Source organism: Doryrhamphus excisus, chromosome 11, assembly GCF_030265055.1.
Source record: "Doryrhamphus excisus isolate RoL2022-K1 chromosome 11, RoL_Dexc_1.0, whole genome shotgun sequence".
Lineage (NCBI taxonomy): Eukaryota > Metazoa > Chordata > Actinopteri > Syngnathiformes > Syngnathidae > Doryrhamphus > Doryrhamphus excisus.
In genome coordinates, this window is record NC_080476.1 from 15,571,089 (window position 1) to 15,593,487 (window position 22,399).

The 22,399-nt window shown below is 38.3% G+C and overlaps 1 protein-coding gene across 4 annotated transcripts in view; it reads left to right on the plus strand.

Annotated features, from left to right (window-relative positions):
- The window catches only part of nrip1b (nuclear receptor interacting protein 1b), a 59,526-nt gene extending 40,309 nt beyond the window's left edge, over positions 1–19,217 (plus strand). For all 4 annotated transcript variants that reach the window (XM_058088283.1, XM_058088284.1, XM_058088282.1 and 1 more), the window contains one exon: positions 13,550–19,217. In XM_058088283.1, coding sequence (XP_057944266.1) covers positions 13,855–17,283 — 3,429 coding nt within the window. In that variant the 5' untranslated portion in view covers positions 13,550–13,854 and the 3' untranslated portion in view covers positions 17,284–19,217. The remainder of the gene's footprint in view (positions 1–13,549) is intronic.
- Positions 19,218–22,399: the final 3,182 nt, after the last annotated feature.

Below are 22,399 nucleotides of genomic sequence, written 5' to 3' on the forward strand. Positions count from 1 at the left end.
CCGATCCAGATTGGTTTAGGAGAAGGAAAACAAATCAGGACTGACTGGATTTGTTCCAAAATCATTATTGACTGAATGGGTTCTGTAAATGGAGATGGAAGTCCCCCGGATTATGAAGCACAAGTCTAACACTGTTCAACAAACTCTTTCTTTGGGCTGTCAATCAATTCAAATATTAAATTTGTCCATACTTGACTCGTAATTAATCATTTTTATCCATAACAAGTAGGGCTGTTTAATAATTGAAAAAAAAACAAATATATATATAATTAATCATAATTAATCACATATATTTTTTTATCAATAATAAGTAGTGTTGTTTAATAATTAAAAAAATATATATAGATACATATAAATTAATTGTAATTAATCACAGATAATTTTTTATCTATAATAAGTAGGCTGTTTTATTTCAAATATATATATAATTAATTGTAATTAATCACAGATTATTTTTTTTATCTAAATAGGGCTGTTTAATAATTAAAAAAAAATATATATATATATAAATTAATCGTAATCGTAACAGATCATTTCTATCTATAAGTAGTGTTGTTTGATAATTTAAAAATATATATATATATAATCGTAATTAATCACAGATATTTTTTTATCCATAATAAGTAGGACTGTTAAATAATGGAAGAAAAAAAAATATACATATAAAATGTAATTAATCACACATAATTTTTATCTATAATAAGCAGGGATGTTCAGTAATTTAAAATAAATATATAATTAATCGTAATTAATCACAGATCATTTTCATCTATAATAAGTAGGCTGTTCAATCATTTTAAATATATATATAACTAATTGTAATTAATCAGATCATTTTTATCAATAATAAGTGGGGCTGTTTAACAATTTTATAATTAATCGTAATTAATCACAGATCATTTTTATCTATAATAAGGGCTGTTCAATAATAAAAAATGTATATGTAAATAATCCATTGACAAATTAATCTCGATTAATCACTGTTTGAAATGATTTGTTTGTTTCTGCTTTTTTACTGATTTCGGGTTGCCAGTCGTGATTATTAAGCAAATAATCTCACTAAATATAATTGAGTAACATTACTAATAAACGTTTGCCAACTAAATGAAAGAGGCTAACTAGTTAGCTTGGTAGCCTGCGGTGCGATGCTGCCATGCGGCCGACATTGTTCCTACTTCTTGCCACTTTGCTGCCGGAGAAAAATCTGGATGGAGATTTCGATATTTCGACATTTTAGATGCAGTCCCAATTTTTGGTGATATTAGACAATATGTATGGAATCGGGACAGCATATAAAACGGTTAGCTTACCTCCAAGTTGTGCATCAGCGGATTAGAGACCGGATGGTGTTTTATTGTGAAAGCGCCTCATTTCTAAGGCAAATGCACCCAACATGGCTAATGAATCCACAATGCTTCCAGATGTATGTCAAACGTATTTTCTTCCCAAGCTCCAAACTTCCACAGAAGCACGGAGTTCCACTTGGTTAATAATTTAGATTCTGTTCCGGTGTCAGAAATATGGGCCAGTTTTTTTTTTGTTTTTTTTTTTTCTTCCTTGGTTTCAAAAGCTACTGCTGTGTGAGTACTGGGTCAGGCATCGGGATCAGACACGGCGCTAATCTGACTGAAGTCTCCGCTTCGTTGGCACCGTTTCAGCTCTCCTTGGCCCGCTGCTTGAGAGTTTAAATCATTAAAGGTTACATGTAATTGTTGCATACATGATTGGGTTAAATATATCCAATTGAATCAATTGATTATTCCAATACTGTACCTTTTGAACTACATTTGCACTCTCACAAAACGAGTGTGGCTATGGAATGTTGAATCAAAACATTAGAAAAGAACAAGAATTAAGTTATAACATGAAGAGTAAAACTAACAAGACAAAGTTGTAATTTAGACTAAATTTAGAGGAAAATTTTCATTTTTTTGTGGCATACAGTTGATTTTTTTTGACAAAATTGCAGCGATGTCCCAAGAATAAAGTCAAAATATTAAGAGAAAAATGTGTAAAAAGGTAATTTTACACATAAAATATGACATTATTAAGTCATAACCAGAATAACAAAGTTCTAATTTTTGTAAAATTTGGTTATGCAAAAATTTGACGCAAAAGTGAAAATATTATATTAGACTAAATTTAGAGGAAAAATAATGTCATTTTTTTGTGTCATAGAGTTGAATTTTATTTTTTTTACAAAATTGCAGCGATGTTCCAAAAATTAAGTCAAAATATTAAGAGAAAAATGTGGAAAAAGGTAAAATTTTACACCCAAAATATGACATTATTAAGTCGTATTAACAAAGTTGTAAATTTTGGAAAATTTGTTAACGCAAAAGTGAAAATTGAATTTGAATTTTGAATTTTTGAATTTTTTTTGACAAAATTGCAGCGATGTCCCAAGAATAAAGTCAAAATATTAAGAGAAAAATGTGGAAAAAGTTTTAATTTTACACAGAAAACATGACATTATTAAGTCGTAACGGGAATAACAAAGTTATAATTTTTTGTAAAATTTGGTTACGCAAAAAATTGACGCAAAAGTGATTTTTTTTTGACAAAATTGCAGCGATGTTCCAAGAATAAAGTCAAAATATTAAGAGAAAAATGTCGAAAAAGGTAAAATTTTACACATAAAATATGACATTATTAAGTTGTAACGGGAATAACAAAGTCATAATTTTTGTAAAATTTGGTTACGCAAAAAGTTGACGCAAAAGTGATTTTTTTTTTTGGACAAAATTGCAGCGATGTTCCAAGAATAAAGTCAAAATATTAAGAGAAAAATGTGGAAAAAGGTAAAATTTTACACACAAAATATTACGACATTATTAAGTCATATTAACAAAGTTGTAATTTTTGGAAAATTTGGTTACACAAAAGTAAACCACCAGCTTTAATTTAGACTAAATTTAGAGAAAAAATAATGTCATTTTTTGTAGCATAGAGTTGAATTTTTTTTTGACAAAATTGCAACGATGTTCCAAGAATAAAGTCAAAATATTACGAGAAAAATGTGGAAAAAGGTTAAATTTTACACACAAAATACGACATTATTAACTTGTACTTTTACTGTACTTTTTAACTACATTTGCACTCTTCCAAAACAAGTGTTGCTATGTAATATTGAATCAAAACATTCTAAGCGACATATGTCCTTTATCTTTTAAACCTCTGTTACGCTGCATTCCACTCCGGCACATCCCAAATTAATCCCAGCAAAAAAAAAAAAAAAAAGGGAGAAAAATGCAGTCCTCATAAAGACGGACATCTTGCTGACTCACGGAAAAAAATGCCTCTTAAGGGCTGATGCCAAGGATATTATGAAAATGATTCATTAAAGGCCAATGATTTTAGCCGGTTTTATGTCGCTTTCAGGCCAAGCCCCGGCAGTGGGACATTTGATCTCCATTGCAAAGTGGCCCATTTCCCTCAAACATCATCATCATCATCATCGTCGCTGCAGTCCACATCAAATGCCTCACTCTCGCCTTTTTTAGCGTGCCGTGTCGGCTACGCGGGGAAAGCGGCTGTTCCTATTTTCCAGCGCCGGTGTTTACAAATGGAAAAAATGTGTGTTGCTTCTGAAGGGAAATGAGCACCATTTTGGATAAGACGATGTAAGCGGGATATTATCTCGGAGCCCAAATAGGAAGGGAATCAGCCGGAGATGGATGGCAGACACGGCTCATTAAGACGGAATGAGTGTGTGTTTTAATTGATGCGCTAATTCGCAGCCACTCAGGAAATGGCTCATGGGCGGGTCTTCTAAATGGCATACAAATATTTACTATGAGTGCAAATATTTGTGGAGGCGCATCCTTGGAAAATTGAAAAGGGAAGCAGGTGGAAAGAGTATTGGTTTTATGGCGATGTCGTGCACTCGCCCGCATCCGGAACCTCTCAGGCCGGATGACACGAGACCATTGGTATTGTATCGTGATGGACTTGCGTTCGGTTTTCCCCTCCTCCCTCGCCTGGCCCGTGTTTTCAGTGATCGTTTGTGTTTTTTTACTCATCCCATCATTTGGATTTTATTGTTTTACTGCAGTTTTTTCAGTCTTGAAAGCTAACAAGTCCAACAAGCCTCCATTCATATTACAGCTTTCTCCATAATAATGTGCAATATCTGATGTGTTTGGGATCCTAGGAATTGGATCTCTTGGACCACAAGCAGGGCAGTCCAAAGACACATTTCAAAAATATAATTTAACAAGATAATTCAATTTTTTTTTGACAAAAATGCAGGGATGTTCCAGGAATAAAGTCAAAATATTAAGAGAAAAATGTGGGGAAAAGTTTTAATTTTACACACAAAATATGACATCATTATGTCGTAACAGGAATAATAAAGTTGTAATCTTGGGAAAATTTGGTTCAGCGAAAGTGAAAAGTCATTTTTTGTGGCATAGTTCTTTTTTTTTTTTTTTTTTTTTACTAAATTGCAGCGATGTTCCAGGAATAAAGTCAAAATATTAAGAGAAAAATGTGGGGAAAAGTTTTAATTTTACACACAAAATATGACATCATTAAGTCGTAACAGGAATAATAAAGTTGTAATTTTTGGAAAATTTGGTTCCGCAAAAGTGAAAAGTCATTTTTTTTGTGGCATAGTTAATTTTTTTTTTTTTTTTACTAAATTGTAGCGATGTTCCAAGAATAAAGTCAAAATATTAAAGAGAAAAATGTGGGGAAAAGTTGTAATTTTACACACAAAATATGACATTAATAAGTTGTAACAGGAATAATAAAGTTGTAATTTTTGGAAAATTTGGTTCCGTAAAAGGTTTACACAAAAGTGAAAAGGCATTTTTTTGTGGCATAAAGTTAACTTTTTTTTTTTTTTTTACTAAATTGCAGTGATGTTCCAAGAATAAAGTCAAGACAAAAATGTGGGAAAAAGTTTTAATTTTACACACAAAATATGACATTATTAAGTCGCATTAACAAAGTTGTAATTTTTGGAAAATATTAGGGCAATAAAGTCATAATTATCAATTATTACTGTTGAAAATTTTCAAGAAGAAAGTTGAAAAAGTTGGGATAAACAACCAGCTGTAATTTCACAAAAATGAAGTCATAACATGAAGATTTAAACTAACAAGACACAGTTGTAATATAGACTAAATTTAGAGGAAAAATATCATTTTTTTGTGGCATTTTTTTGTGGCAATTTTGTGGCAATTTTTTTTTTTTTTTACAAAATTGCAGCGATGTCCCAAGAATAAAGTCAAAATATTAAGAGAAAAATGTGGGAAAAGTTTTAATTTTACACACAAAATATGACATTAACAAAGTTGTAATTTTTGGAAAATTTGTTTACGCAAAAGTGAAAATATTAGAGAAATAAAGTCATAATTATCAAAACAAAATTTTCAACAAGAAATTTGAAAAAATTGGGATAAACAACCAGCTTTAATTTAGACAAAATTTAGAGGAAAAATAATGTCATTTTTTTGTAGCATAGAGTTACATTTTTTTTGACAAAATTGCAGCCATGTCCCAAGAATAAAGTCAAAATATTAAGCAAAAAATGTGGAAAAAGGTAAAATTTTACACACAAAATATTATGATATTATTATGACATTATTAAATCGTTGTAAAGTTGTAATTTTTGGAAAATTTGTTTATTCTGCAAAAGTGAAAATATTAAGGGAATAAAGTCATAATTATCAAAACAAAATTTTGAAAGTTGAAAAATTTGGGATAAACAGCCAGCTTTATTTTAGACTAAATTGAGAGGAAAAATAATGTCATTTTTTGTAGCATTGAGTTTAATTTTTTTGTTTTGTTTTTTAAGTCATAATATTAATAAGTTTGGACTCCCCCGACTTTTGGTCAAGCGTCTTCTGATTTTTCTCACCATCAGTCGGACTGCATGTTAAGTGAGCTATGCTAAGTGAGCTACGCTAGCTGCTTGTCTATGCAGCAAAAACGGTCTGCAAATGACGTGATATAACGGCGCTCAGGGATGGCCTCTCCTTCCTTTTTAAACGACTTTAACCTTGGCTCCCCTTTAAAAAAGCGGGCGTACACATCTGCCAGGCTGGTGTCAGACATAAGCGCACGATGCTCGGGCATTGTCACTTCCTATTAACGCCCAGAGCTTTGTATGAACACCAGCTGTTGGATGAAGCGCAGGGAAAACAGCCTGGGTGACATATATGACCTTGACTTTAAAGACTTGTTATGCTGATGAAGGTCGTTTAGGAACTTGAGATTAAAAAAAAAGACCGCACAGGCAAGTTATGTTCATGAATATGTCGGTGTACGGTGCGGGAAGGTCATTTGGGGGGGGGGTATCGAAGGTCACATTCTTAGCACTGTAATCCGTGCCATCTGCCTTGGCGTATTTTCATGTCAGTCTCTTGAGAATCGAACGGAGCAACTGAGGGTGCAGGGGCCTTTATTGTCTCCGCTTGTTCATATAAGACGACAAACAGGAAACATAGATGACCCCCCCACCCCCCCTTCCTTTAGAGTGCTTGTCCCTTCACATGTATACAGGTAATATGACTTTAGTCTGCTGTCGGGAACCAAGGCTAATCACCACTGAAACCAAAGCAGTTTTTGGATGGCGGACATGTTAGCGGGTGTGTACAAAGTATACACCAGGGGAGATACTGTATATGTAATACTAATACACACAGAGGAAAGGACTCTCAGATATTTATCTTCTTGCACGGTTGTGCGTTGTTCTTCTGTCCTTGTTAGACCCAGTTTGTGCTGCTGTCTGAAGGGAGTAGTTAACAGCATGGTAAGAGATTTTAGTTGTAGTTTAGATTTTTAGATGGCTTTTCTAATAATCTATTAGCCTTATAAAATGATTAGCTTGGATTAGCAGCCATACAAGGAGATTGATGCAGAGGACTGACAGTTGTTGATAGTAGGCCTCTATGCAAAAATGTAGATTGTTTTTTGAAAATCTGATCAATTTTAATTGTTCGTGAAATGGATACAAAAAATTTTGAAATGGACAAAATTGTTTGAAAAATGCTGGAAAATAGTTTTTCTTTGGAAAACAAAGAAATGATTAGCCTTATAAAATGATTAGCATGGATTAGCAGCCATACCAGGAGATTGATGCAGAGGACTGACAGATGTTGATAGTAGGCCTCTATGCAAAAATGTAGATTGTTTTTTTTGAAAATCATCTGATTAATTTTAATTGTTTGTGAAATGGATACAAAATTTTTTGAAATGGACAAAATTGTTTGAAAAATGCTGGGATTTTTTTTTCTTTGGAAAACTAAGAAATTTGCAAGTGACCCCAAACTTTTGAGCGGTAGTGTAGATCAGAGTTGTCAACGGGTATTCCTCAGGGATCAATCTGAGGCCCATTTGATAGTCTTTCATGGTCGCTGAAAAGACTTTGTCGCAGCCAAATTACAGATACAAAATAGCCTCTTGGCTAATTCTGGCTTTTTTAAATCTAATATATGTTGTTGATAGTAGGCCTCTATGCAAAAATGTAGATTGGTTTTTGAAAATCATCTGATTAATTTTATTTGTTTGTGAAATGGATACAACATTTTTTGAAATGGACAAAATTGTTTGAAAAATGCTGGAAAATAGTTTTTCTTTGGAAAACAAAGACATTTACAAGTGATCCCAAACTTTTGAGCGGTAGTGTAGATCAGAACCGCTAGAGTTGTCAACAGGTATTCCTCAGGGATCAATCTGAGGCCCATTTGATAGTCTTTGAAAAGACTTTGTCACAGCCAAATTACAGATAGAAAATAGCCTCTTGGCTAATTCTGGCTTTTTAAATCTAATATATGTTGTTGATAGTAGGCCTTTACGCAAAAATGTAGATTGTTTTTTTGAAAATCATCTGATTAATTTTAATTGTTTGTGAAATGGATACAAAAATGTTTTAAATGGACAAAATTGTTTGAAAAATGCTGGAAAATTGTTTTTCTTTGGAAAACTAAGAAATTTGCAAGTGATCCCAAACTTGTAAGCGGTAGTATAGGTCATAGCCACTAGAGTTGTCAACAGGTATTCCTCAGGGATCAATCTGAGGCCCATTTGATAGTCTTTCATGACTAAAAGACTTTGTCGCAGCCAATTTACAGATAGAAAATAGCCTCTAATATATGTTGTTGATAGTAGGCCTTTACGCAAAAATGTAGATAGTTTTTTTGAAAATCATCTGATTAATTTTAATTGTTTGTGAAATGGATACAAAAATGTTTTAAATGGACAAAATTGTTTGAAAAATGCTGGAAAATTGTTTTTCTTTGGAAAACTAAGAAATTTGCAAGTGATCCCAAACTTGTAAGCGGTAGTATAGGTCATAGCCACTAGAGTTGTCAACAGGTATTCCTCAGGGATCAATCTGAGGCCCATTTGATAGTCTTTCATGACTAAAAGACTTTGTCGCAGCCAATTTACAGATAGAAAATAGCCTCTAATATATGTTGTTGATAGTAGGCCTTTACGCAAAAATGTAGATAGTTTTTTTGAAAATCATCTGATTAATTTTAATTGTTTGTGAAATGGATACAAAAATGTTTTAAATGGACAAAATTGTTTGAAAAATGCTGGAAAATTGTTTTTCTTTGGAAAACTAAGAAATTTGCAAGTGATCCCAAACTTGTAAGCGGTAGTATAGGTCATAGCCACTAGAGTTGTCAACAGGTATTCCTCAGGGATCAATCTGAGGCCCATTTGATAGTCTTTCATGACTAAAAGACTTTGTCGCAGCCAATTTACAGATAGAAAATAGCCTCTAATATATGTTGTTGATAGTAGGCCTTTACGCAAAAATGTAGATTGTTTTTTTGAAAATCATCTGATTAATTTTATTTGTGAAATGGTTAAAAAAAAATTGAAATGGGCAAAATTGTTTGAAAAATGCTGGAAATTTTTTTTCTTTGGAAAACTAAGAAATTTGCAAGTGATCTTAAACTTTTGAGCGTTAGTGTCTGCTTTCGGCAGCCCATATATGGAGGACATGGTTCCGTATATGAAGGTCATGTATTTGTTAACTGAGCTTTGTCACCAAAGAGCATATTTCTCAGGTTCTTACATGTCTGTCCCGAGGGTCCCCCCCCCCCCCACTTTATTTAAGGAGTTATTTATACATTGTGAAAGAGCGTGGATGCAGAAGCTAGTGCGTTGTCCCTCGTGTCCCTCGCCGGTCTTTTTTATGCTTTTGAAGTTCCTTCGGACAGAAATCTCGACAACGTGAACAGGAATTCCCAAGGTTAATCCCCAGCAAAGACATTAGTAACAGTTGAAAATAAACTTGACTGTTGGGATCAAGTTGTAGTGTCGCCGGGCATTCTATTAAAATTGTGTTAATCTGACTAAAATATCCCTAATCCCGAGCATCTAAGCAGCGTGACATCAGACGTCAGATGGCCCAGTGTGACCAGGTTGGCTTTTGTTGTCCTCAGATTTAGGTCAACAGCTTAAAGATGGGCCTTTAACGGTAATTGATGCCGATGGCTAAGTCTTAACTTACGGTATTTATACGTTGATACCTTGTTTTTTTTTTTTTTTTAAACCCTGAGTGTACCTTTTTTGACAGTTCTAAAAATAACATAAGATTGTTTTCTTATTGGGGCGGCACGGTGGTCGAGTGGTTAGCGCGCAGACCTCACAGCTAGGAGACCAGGGTTCAATTCCACCCTGTGTGGAGTTTGCATGTTCTACCCGTGCATGCGTGGGTTTTCTCCGGGTACTCCGATTTCCTCCCACATTCCAAAAACATGCTAGGTTAATTAGCGACTCCAAATTGTCCATACGTATGAATGTGAGTGTGAATGGTTGTTTGTCTATATGTGCCCTCAGGGAAAGGAAAGGTGTTTTTTTTTTTTTTGCAGCTGCACTGTAATAAGACCCGCTTACTTGTAGGTATACAGGGACTGCAGATAAGCCCGGGCGTCTGTATTAGGTATTGTTGTCAGGAATAAACAATCTGGTTCTCATTCTATAATTTGGTTCTTTAAGATTCCCTTATCCTCTTTCGAAACCCACTTAGAGTGGAATGAATGTTTTCTTATTGCTAGTCAGACTTAATTATGGGCTGATCAACTTTAATCCCGGTTCTAATCCTAGCTCATTTTCAAGGTGGAATTAAAAGGACAACCTTCTTGACCTTACTGTCATGACAACCTACGGCTGCAGGGGGGGTTGGATTTGAACCTGATTAAAGGGTCACCGTCTTGTTGTTTTTGGCCTTTCTAGTAGTACTCTGTTGGGTATTTAGACTGGTAACTTCATGGGTTGTGATGACCTTCGGTCATAATCAAGGACCGCTGTCCCCGTTGTATGACTTTCTATGTCGGGACACTCAACGGACACCAAAGGTGACGACCGCCAGACAGGAAGTGAGGTGACGTGGAAACTGTATTAATTAACCTTTACGGGAGGCGGCCATGACTGTCAGAAAGGGGGGTATCCGTGGAAACCGTGCTGACAGGGTTCTGTCTGAAGGTCTCCCAGGTCAGCATCACTGACACTTGTCATGGTAACTGGCAACCCGGTGTCACTGGTTCCTGACCGTGGTGTGGCAGACTCACCTGATCCTGACGACACCACCAAAGTACACAAGTACACAAAAACAAGTCACAACACCGGTCTCCCTTTTGTGATGTGCCTTTTAAAATAGCTAGCATCACATGATGTTGGAATCGAGAGGCTTCAATCGTCATAGGAATGCCAGTCATTTTCAAATTAAAATGAAGAAAAGGTTCTCCTCTCATTACGTGTGGAAGTGGTAGTTTTTTTTTTTGTCTTTGTCTTTCGTCCCTACTTCGTTTGACATACTGAAGTAAATTGGAAAGGCTAACAAATTGGCTTGTTATGCTCGTGGCGGACTGTTGTTCTCATTAAAGTGTGGAAGTGGTAGTTTTTTTTTTTGTCTTTGTCTTTCGTCCCTACTCCGTTTGACATACTGAATTAAATTGGAAAGGCTCAAACAAGTTAGCTTGTTATGCTCGTGGCGGACTGTTGTTTGATCCCCCGCAGTGATTCGGTAGCCTGCGCAATGTGCCGTAAACAAAGTAGTGTAAAAGTGACGACTGGGTTGTTATTATTTGTCTAAAAACATATTTGTAAATATTTTGTTTATGAATTTCACTGTCAGAGCTGGAACAAATCGATGCGATAAATGAGGGATGACTGTATACATGAAATGTCAGATTACAATTGAATGCATCACATGATCAGTTCACAGTTCCACATGTCCAAAAGGAGTAGGAAGAAGCAAAGTTTATTAAATCCTACCCCTCCATCTGGTACTTTTACAATCAGTAACTGTTACATTTGTTCACTTCCTGCTTTCCTAATATAGTTTAAGGGTTATGTTTTTTGTTTTGTTTTTTTAATTTTTTGTCCTATACCGAAGTACGAGGTGATATGACAATTTCATTTCATTTCATTTCATTTCATTTCATTGTATGCTACTAAAATATTATTTTACCTCATTCTCACAAAATTAGAGCTGCTTTTTACATTTCTGATGTTTTTTTTCTCATAAGTGACTTTATTCTGAAAATATTTTGATAATAATAATTTTGATAATTATTTTATTTTATTTAAATAAATTATTTGTATTTATTTATTTATTTTTTTTATTTTATTTTTGTAAAATTGCCACTTTTTATTGTTACATTCAGACTTTTTCATAATATTCCGAGTACTTCAAATTTATTTTTGTAATATTATGACTTGATAAAAATGGTAAAATAATAAGTATTACTCATAATATTGTGAAATTACAACTTTTGTCTTAATATTTTGAATTTATTCTTGGAAAATTTTGCAAAATTACCGCAAATTTTTTACATATTTGTTGCTGTTGTTTTTTTTGTTTGTTTTTCATAATGTTACAACCTTTTTTACTCAATATTCCAACTTCCAACAAGTTGCCTCAAAAATATTATTCTACATCATTTTCACAAAATTAGAGCTGCTTTTTACATTTCCGATTACTAAAATATTTATTACTCATGATATTGTGAAATTCCAAATTTTTTTTTAGCCAAAATAGCCAAAAACGTACCACTTCCACACGGATAGGGAGGATAACTATTAACAGGTATTTAACCTTTAACATGAACATTAATCAAACGTAATAATTTTTTCTGGGTACATGATACCATACAGCAAACAATATCAAACTTGCGCGGGCCGCACTAACATTAAACTTTCATATCAAGGGCGAGCGGCCTCAAACTAGTATCCTGCGGGCCACATTTGGCCCGCGGGCCGCGTGTTTGAGACCCCTGTCATAGAGTTTACACTTGTATTGGTCCAAAAAGGAGTAGGCAGAAGCCGTTATTGACAGCAAATTAATTTCCAATTACACTTTTTTGGGGGGTTTTCATAATATTACAACCTTTTTTCTTCAATTTTTTTCTTCAATATTCTAATTGTATGCTACTAAAATATTATTTTACCTCATTCTCACAAAATTAGAGCTGCTTTTTACATTTCTGATGTTTTTTTTCTCATAAGTGACTTTATAATAATAATTTTGATAATTATTTTATTTTATTTAAATAAATTCTTTTTATTTATTTATTTATTTATTTATTTTATTTTTGTAAAATTGCCACTTTTTTATTGTAACATTCAGACTTTTTCATAATATTCCTAGTACTTCAAATTTATTTTTGTAATATTATGATAATAATAAGTATTACTCATGATATTGTGAAATTACAATTTTTGTCTTAATATTTTGAATTTATTCTTGGAAAATTTTGGAAAATTACCGCTATTTTATTATTATTTTTACATATTTGTTGCTGTAATAATTTTTTCTGGGTACATGATAACCATACAGCATCCATATCAAACTTACGCAGGCCGCACTAACATTAAACTTTCATATCAAGGGCGGGGGGCCTCAAACTAGTGTCCTGCAGGCCACATTTGGGCGGGCCGCGTGTTTGAGACCCCTGGCGTAAATACTTTAAAAATATGCATATATGTGCCCTGCATACAGTTGTGGATAAGATAAGTGTAACGCTTAGGAATGTGAAGTATATGTATTTACTATGTACTATGTACTATTTTCCTTGTACACATTCATGCATGCGTTTTAAGCGTAATGCTCGTCGGGTGAGTGGGTGGATGCTGAAGCTTTGTGTGTAGACTTGAGGATGGCATCGTGTGAGATGCTGCTCAAGTGCATAAGGAGCAAGGCGAGGGAGGGGGGGGATAATCCACCGAAATGACAAGCTGCATAAGAAATTATTCAATGCCCTTTTTTTAAAATGAAATAAATCACTATGTTTCAAGACTTGAACGTTTTCCGAGTTGTAGTAGTAGTAGCTTGAATTTTAAATTTATATCCAATCAGGCCTGGTGTACATTTGTCGTGTGTTGGGGTCGACTGCAGAGAAGGGACCCGTCCGTGTGTGTGTGCAGTCAATCTGAAATGTTGCTAAGTAACAGCAATGGCAGACAAGGTGGTGAAATGAATGTGATGTAGCGGTGTGTGCAAATCCCTGCTTCTAACACGGTATCTTTTCTTTTTTTTCCACCCGATCCCCCCCCCCTCTCTCCCCTTTTTTCTCTTCTGTAGGTCCCTCGGTGGAAGATGTGCAAAGCTCCAAAGATTTGCCACTGACGAAAAAACATCCACAGTCATGGCATTTGTATACATCTTTATAAGGATATCTCCGTGATTTCCGACATTCCTGGTGTTACGATATTACCCGGATTCCCGCTAAGTATGCTCGGTGTTTCACCGCAGCGTTGACTGTGTCCGCCGCCACAGTCACGGATCAAATTTTTTTGGATATCTCGGAAGTGCAAAGCAGATGACCGAGTGGACATTTGTTTCTCCGTAGCGCTGCTGGGCATTACGAGGGGATCCGAGTATTGAACATGACTCATGGGGAGGAGCCTGGCCCTGAAACACACAAGGATTCAGCTGTTTTAACTTATCTGGAAGGTTTACTGATGCATCCAGTGGTGGCCGGGCCTGGGGCCACGGCAAGCAGGAGGTCCGAGGCTGCCCACAGCAACCAGGATCAGGGCGACAAGGCGGGGGCGACATTTCAACTGCCGACTCTTGGCCCGACTGCTCCCAAAGTCGGAAGCAACGGACCGGCTTCACAGCACTTGAAGAAGGCGCGGCTGCTGCGTTCGGGGGCGTGGAATGATCCCGGGAACCAGCGTTTGAGTTCACCGCCGGTGGAGCTTAACGGGCAAGCGGTCGGGCTTCAAAATGGGTCACGGGAGGGTTCTCCTCAGGGCGGGGAGAGTACGCTTTTGGCGTCACTGCTTCAGTCGTTCAGCTCGCGACTTCAGAACGTGGCGATGTCGCAGCATAGTAATAAACCGCCCAGCGAGTGCTCGTCTCCGTGCGGCGCCCCGCCGCCGGACAAAGAGCCGCCCCCCGTTTATGGTACGGCGTCAAGTCGCTTGAAGGGTTTAATGAGAACAAGTAAACTTCAAAATCACAGCAAAACCCCGTACAGTCGCCGTGGGAACAGTCACGACAGACCGCCGGAATCACCCCGGGCGGCACACAGCGCCACGCCCCCATCCGCAACCACCGCTTCCGAATCGGTATCCTGCGCAGAGCGTTTGAAGGCCGTTGCTAACATGGTGAAAATACGTTCCAGCCCCGCGCCTTCGCCTAAACCAAGCGTCGCCTGCAGTCAGCTCGCCCTTCTGCTGTCCAGCGAAGCCCATCTCCAGCAATATTCCCGGGAGCACGCGCTCAAAGCTCAACTCTCCGGAAGATCTGCCAGCGAGAGACTCGCCGCCATGGCAAACCAGCAGCACGGCCTGGAGAAAATACCCGGGAACATGCCGGGAACGTCAGAGACGCTAAGCTCTACGAATGTCATCCCAACATCAAACACGGTCTCTCGAACAACCGTGTCCAGTCCACGGAGCCCCGCTTTGCTGTGTGACCACACCCGAAACTCATCCCCCACGCCGCCGCGCAATCTAAGCAACATTCCCGGCCAATCAACTCGGGAAAAACGAAGCTTTGACTCTCGTCCGACTCGCCCGCCGCAAACATGTAGCAGTTTACTGTTGCTGCTACTCAACAATCACAACAACCAGAAACAACTCACGAAAAATGGACATCTGGAGGACGGCTACGGCGTTCTGCCGCCCAGCGGATCCTCGTCCGTTACGTCAGACAGCGAATCCTCCACGCATGAGAAGACCCTGACTAAGGACAGCAGCGACGCGGAGAGTTCCTACTCGAGCTGCTCTCCCATGGATCTTTCCATGAGAAACCGGGCCAACAAACAAGACAAGGGACAAAGTCTTCCCATTCCTTGTTCCTCCTCTGCATCCTTTTCCTCGTCCAATGCGACGACTTACGGCGATACGACATTTTCACCACCGCCCATTCTTGCGTCTTCTGCATCTTCCTCGTCTGTATCAACGTCCCCTTTGGAAAAACTAACTGAATCCTTAATTAAAAAGTGGAAGCCCGATACGTCGGGAATAAACACAACGAAGATCAAAGATCATGAAATGAACTCAGACCTGAAATCCAAGTCTAAGGTCACTTTAATGCAGCTTCTTCTCGAGCGCAGAAATAACGACATAGCTAATAAGGCGACAGATAAGGAACTCCCACTGGATATCACGATGGCTACGATGTCTCAGAGTCAACCCAAAGGACTCGTACCCTGGGAGGAGTCTCGGACAAAAAGCCCAATCGAGAAACCCATAGTCCCGGCACCGCCGCCGCCGTTTGCGCTCAGTCGAAGTGGTGCGTTGTCCCCGTACCCTCCATCCCCTCAGGTCCAGTCCGGTCCGTTGGATTTGTGCAAGTCTAAAGTCCTCCCTGCTGAGAAGGCTAAAGAGCCGGCCTTCAGTGCCAGTAAACTGTTACAAAATCTGGCTCAGTCTGGGATTGCTTCATCGTCTCCGCCAATCCCATGCGGCAAAGCGTTGGGTCCGGACCTTGATACCGGCAGACCCTTATCCTCGTTAGAAAGACTCAATGCTCCGGTCAACAGAACCACACCCGTTCCGCTTCCTGAAGGCACACCTTTAAACCGACATGAAACGTTTCCTCCTTCTTCGCAGATCGAAAACCTTTTGGAGCGACGCACTGTGCTCCAGCTCCTCCTGGGGTCGGGTTCGAATACTTCCTCAGTGCACCGCAAGGACATACCGGTCGGGATTAGTCGGAGTGCAGACTCGGAAGGCGTTACCAATGACAGCAGTCCCGGCATCTCAAACATCCGCGACAGCTCACCCGTTCCGACGGTTAACGTGAGGGTGAAAACGGAGGAAGTGGCACCGTCTCCGGCTGAGATCTTCATCGGCAGAAAGAGACGGAGCAGCTTTGAGAAACAAACCCCCCCACCTGATGATCAGGCGGACTTAAAAGCAAAACATCGACCGGTGGAAGTCATTGCGAAATACGGTTTGCTTAGCCAGTTGCTTAAACAACAAACCGCTACTTATTACAGTAGCGCCGTTGTGCAGACCGAGTCCCAACCGAGGTCGGTCAAGGAGGAAACTAAAGACTATCCCAGTCCAAGTCCCAAGAAAAGACATCTGGGATCGGAACCGACTGACGCATCGACCAATACCGGCTCTCCGAGAACCTTTGAAAGAGGCAACACCATGTTTGCCTCGTTCGGCGGTCAGGATGAGCCTGAAAAACCGAGGAATCTCAAGGAAGAGGATCTTCCCACCAGGAGCCCACCGGCAGAACCCTTTCCCCGAGAGAGTCGGGGGTTCAATGTTCTGAAACAGTTACTCCTCTCCGATAACTGCCTGAAGGAGTTGTCCCAGGAGTCCCGCGGGGGGCCGTCCATCCTGCAGACGAACGGCAGAGCTAACGGTAGCCTCATCGGTCAACCGGCCCAGAACCACAACTTCCTTCATCTGCCCAGCTGGCACCCCCATGCTTCGGTCAACTCAGGGCTTCCAAGTCATGTCAGAACATTGTCTGCCCCTCCTCCGGTAGGCGACGGCCCCCGAGGTCATCATCCGACACAAAAACGGGACCCGCCTCATCTGGTCAAACAGGAACCGGAGAGTCCCGTCCGATGGAGTAGTCAAGGGAACGATGAGGACTCAAACCCGGACTCTCCTCGCCTGTCCCGTTCTAATCCCATTCTGTACTACATGCTCCAGAAGGGCAGCGTTCAGTTAAGAAAGGAGTCGAAGGACCAAGCGCACGGAACTCGGACTACGGTCCATGTTAAAGAAGAACCGGTCGGCGACGTTCATGTCTACGAACAAAGTCTGAGCTCCACGCCGCAGTCGCCGACACACCGCCATGACAAGCACAGCCAGGAGAAGCGGAGTCTGAGTCACGAATAGACGCAAAAAAAGTCACATGTTTTATTTCTGTCCTTCATTACCGCAAAAACGGGTGCGTCTTTTGCTAAACGTTCGATTTGAATCGCCCACACGACGCACAAAGTTAACTAAAACTCTGCAGATTAAGCTTTTATTTTGAAGAGCATTAATTTCACTGCAGTTCTTATCCGAGGCTTTTCATTGGTTGAATAAATCCTCATTGTTGCCAAGCATAAAACATTAAACTAGAACATTTCAACCTGAATTTATTATTCATGACTCCAAAAATAGTAACACTCTATTCGGCGGACATTTTATTTTATTTTTCGCCATCAAAACACTAACGCTAACTAAGAGTGCCATTAACGTTTTTATAGTAGTCACAAGTGTCGAAATTGACGGAAAAGGAAGGCCTTGAATGTTTCGGTTATTCACTCAAAAGTGTAAAACAACGGCAACGGAGTGAGACACAATGTTTTTGACTTTTGTTTTTATTTCGATTTATTTTTCGAACGGTGCAAATTCAGGGAAGTGGGAAGTGTTTGCGGATTGGTGCGGTTCTTAGCTACCTAGCCTTAGCGGTGGTGCTTTCAAGCTCTTCTGGAAAAGAGGTTTCTGGAAAAAAAAAAAGGTCTGCAGGAGTCTTGTCAAATTTAAGCTTACCACCCGACACAACCCCCACCCCCGTCCCCCGTCCGCCCCTTTTAAGTGGAACGCACCATTTATATTTGTGCACACAGCGTTTGAATATCAAGCACATTGGCTTTATCTCTTGATTATTTTATATGAAGGAGAAGACCGGCCCTCCTTGTCCTTTACACAATAATTCAATGGCATGTGGTAAAAAAAAAAAAAATGTCAAGTGTTATCTGTTGGCAATTTTTGACAGCTAGTGACCCCCCCCCTCTCTCTCTCTCACCCACTTCCATTTCTTAACTGTTGTGGTTTATGAAAACGTATGTGGCTGTCTATTGATTCATTTTAAAATTTAAAAAAAAAAAAAAAAAAAAGAAAACGAAGTGCATGATAACGACGAGAAGACGGCGGGTACATCTTTGTTCTGGAAAAAAAAAAAAAAAAAAACACAGATTGTACTGTATTCTTTTCATTTCAACTTCACTTGCTGCTTTATCCAACTGAGTATTGTGATCTTTTACTACATCTGCATATTATTATGAATACATTTTCACAATGGTTAAATGTATTTGTGTAAATAGTACTTTCAGTATGAAAGATGACTATTTTGTAATGTTTAAGCAAAGATATGACCCTAGTTTTTAATGCCCTGATATGTAAATATGAATTCTATGCGTACAAGTGTACATACAAAGGCAAGAGGATGATATATCCTTTTTTTTTTTTGTTTGTTTTTTTGTTTTTTTTTGCTCGAATGGTTTGTTCTTTGCATGTGTCTCTATGTGGTAAATGATAATCTATCCTGCACTGTGTTGTGTACTAATGTCTGACTCTCCTCACTGCTGCCTGTTGCATGCAGACGCATGGGAACTACCTTTGTATCCCGATTGGTGGTGATGATGATGATGATGATGATGCGGGGGAAATGTTAAGTCTTAAAAAAAAAAAAAATTGCGCTCTTTTTTTTTTTTTTTTTTTTATTAAATCACACCGAAAGGTTCTTTGAGAATCTGAATGGTCCTTAAATAACCACAGAGTGTTGAACCAGTTGATGAAAATGTGTGAAGAATATAAAAACGTGCATTGAATATTTTTTTCTGTTACTGGTTAACAAAAGCTCTGTGAAAGGGCTATAGTGGGGGAAATTGACGTACAATCATAGATCTGCATTGTGCATCGAAGAATTTGTAGCAGCAAATATTTAAAAGATTTTTTTTTTCATGTGAAGACCAGAAGCATAATTTCATTTTATATGTTTTCATTTTTTTTTGGTGTTCATTTGCACTGATATCTCTGAAATAAAGTTGTAAAATGCATGACCTATTTCAATGTCTTCCTCTTTTTCTACGTCGCCTTTCAGACCTCGGCGGTCTTGATCAGGCAAACTTATTATATAAACTGCATGAAAATCAATGTGGGCTGCAGCTAGGAGACCGGAGTTCAAAACTTACCACTTCCACACTGAATGAGAGGACTCGTTTTTTTTTTCCATCAGATCTCAGTCATGACTGAGTAGCGAGTTGAGAATTTTCAATTATTTTTTTTTTTTTACTCATAATAGGCCACAGTCAACCACAAAACAGCCGTTTGTGGCACGTATTTTTTTGCAAGCCATTCATACTATCTGTCAAACATTTGCAGCATTTCTTGAAATATTGCAGGTTCACATCGTTCACTCTGTGAAGTTGTGGAATTGCCGTTTGTGACATGTATTATCTTGCAGGCCATTCATACTGTCTGTCAAACATTTGCAGCATTTCTTGAAATGAATTCTTTATTTTTAGACTATTAGCCACTGGTTAATTGGCGACTCCAAATTGTCAATTGGTATGAATGTGAGTGTGAATGGTTGTTTGTCTATATGTGCCCTGTGATTGGCTGGCCACCAATCCAGGGTGTACCCCGCCTCTCGCTTGAAGACAGCTGGGATAGGCTCCAGCAACCCCCGCGACCCTTGTGAGGATAAGCGGTAGAAAATGAATGAATGAATGTATGAATAATATATATAATATATAATATACCATAAAGGAAATATTATCATCGTTCACTCTGTGAAGTTGTGGAATTGCCGTTTGTGACACATATTTTTTTGCAGGCCATTCATACTGTCTGTCAAACATTTGCAGCATTTCTTGAAATTGTTTATTTTTAGACTATTAGCCACTGGTTAATTGATGACTCAAATGAATGTGAGTGTGAATGGTTGTTTGTCTATATGTGCCCTGTGATTGGCTGGCCACCAGTCCAGGGTGTACCCCACCTCTCGTTTGAAGACAGCTGGGATAGGCTCCAGCAACCCCTGCGACCCTCGTGAGGATAAGCGGTAGAAAATGAATGAATGAATGTGAAATATCCACCAAACTGACAAAGTGTATCCGACAATGAGTGTTCCTACTCCGACAGGTGAGGTTCCCACACGTCTGGCTTCTCAACTCCAGCGTACCGGTGGTGCTACGTTTGAGTCCTAACACGGTAAGTCGGGGGGGCCTCCAGCCGTTAGATCATGAGCTGACCAATCACAGCGGAGTGGATGTGCCGGAGGAAGGAAATACACTCGAATAGGTGCAGATTCTGGAAGATCTACAAAGTTACGAGGTTTGAAAAATGAACCTAATAGGTCCCTTTAGTGAAACTCAGTGATTATTATCTAAAAAGCACATCTGCATCTTGATTAAAGTGAGGCTTGTGAAAGCTTAATGTTAACAAAGACAGGAGGAGGACACATGGAGGTCACCAGATGTACCATGAAGGCCCAAGGATGCGCCTCATAAAACTTAATTCCGACCCCAAAACAAAAATGTAACTGTAAAAAAAAAAAAAAAAGTAAATACATGTGTTATTATTTAGCGGCCAATCGACAAAAGCGTGCATTCATGAGACTTTCAGCATCCAAGTTCAAGCTTCATGCTTTGAAAAGGAAATCCAGTCAGCAAACAAACGTCTTTTTGTCTGAAAACAGCAGTGACTTCCTTTTTTTTTTTTTATTTAATCTTCCCCATGACTGAGTGCACTCTCTTTAAACTCCCAGTAACCTTTCTCCTCTGTCAACTTCTCCGTTTCAAGATGCTTATCAAGTCTGAACCACCGGTAACCTTTGGATTTCCTCTAATTGCTCAAGTTCTTCAAACAAAGGAAGGAGCCACAAGTTTAACCTGAGGTCAGCGTGTAAACCAGAGACAGTCGTTTGTCTGTGTGGACTCCTTCCTTTCTGACCTTGGCTTAAGCCTGATGCATGTGAGCCCACCGGGCCACCGTCCATAAGATAGCATCTATTGTGATTATGCTATATAGGTCAATAAATGGAATCAAATGGTAATGGTTTTATTTCATTTGAACATGCGTCAGATTACAATTGAATGCATCACATAATCAGTTCACAGTTCCACATGTCCAAAAGGAGTAGGAAGAAGCAAAGCTTATTAAATCCTACCCCTCCATCTGGTACTTTTACAATCAGTAACTGTTACATTTGTTCACTTCCTGCTTTCCTAATATAGGGCACATATAGACAAACAACCATTCACACTCACATTCATCGCCAATTAATCTAGCATGTTTTTGGAATGTGGGATGAAACCGGAGAACCCGGAGTAAAAAACCCACGCAAGCAAAAGGGAGAACATGCAAACACACAGAGATGGAATTGAACTTGGGTGTCCTCGCTAACCACTCGTCCGCCATGCAGCCTAACTAAACTAAATGAGTGATGGCTATTAGGAGTAAAAAAAATATTGAAAATTCTCAACTTGCTACTAAGCCATGGCCGAGATGCTAAAGAAAAAAAAAGCTCCTCTCATTTGGTGTGGAAGTGGTAAGTTTTTGGCTTCTTTGTCCTTCCGCACAAGTTAAAACCCGTGTTTAGAACAAAGAAGAGGGGGAGGGATGACTGTATAAGTATTACAATTAGAGTCAACTGTTTTAACTGTATTTAAAAGTATTTTTAATAACACTAATGGCCTGTGTTTTATGAGTACACAACTGTAACATACAGCAATTTATTGACTGTATTGGAGTATTGGCGCACTTTCACAATGCATGGATGTGGCTAAAGAGTAATGTAAACGTACTTTTATTGTACTTGTCTTAAAATTCATGTTAACATCTCGTCACGTGGACCCAATATCGATATGATATAATATTAATTTGCAGTAATGAAAACAGACCTCTTGATTGATGATGTAACTTGTGTGTCTCTGTGTTTAGGTGAAGCTCCAAAGGAGGATGTCGCCACCTGCTGGTTAAAAGTATATAAGCAGGGGGAGTGTCACAGCAAAGAGACGCTCAAAGAAAAATGAAAGGAAATATTATATTAATAGTAATAATAATAAATATATTTTTGGCTTTAAAACATATTTTGAATATATTAAAAACTATATATAATATATATTAAATAATATATAAATAATACATAAATAATATATAATAAAATAAACAATATATAAAATATAATAAATATATTTTTATATATGGATTTATTTAATTTTATAAAATTGCTAACAAA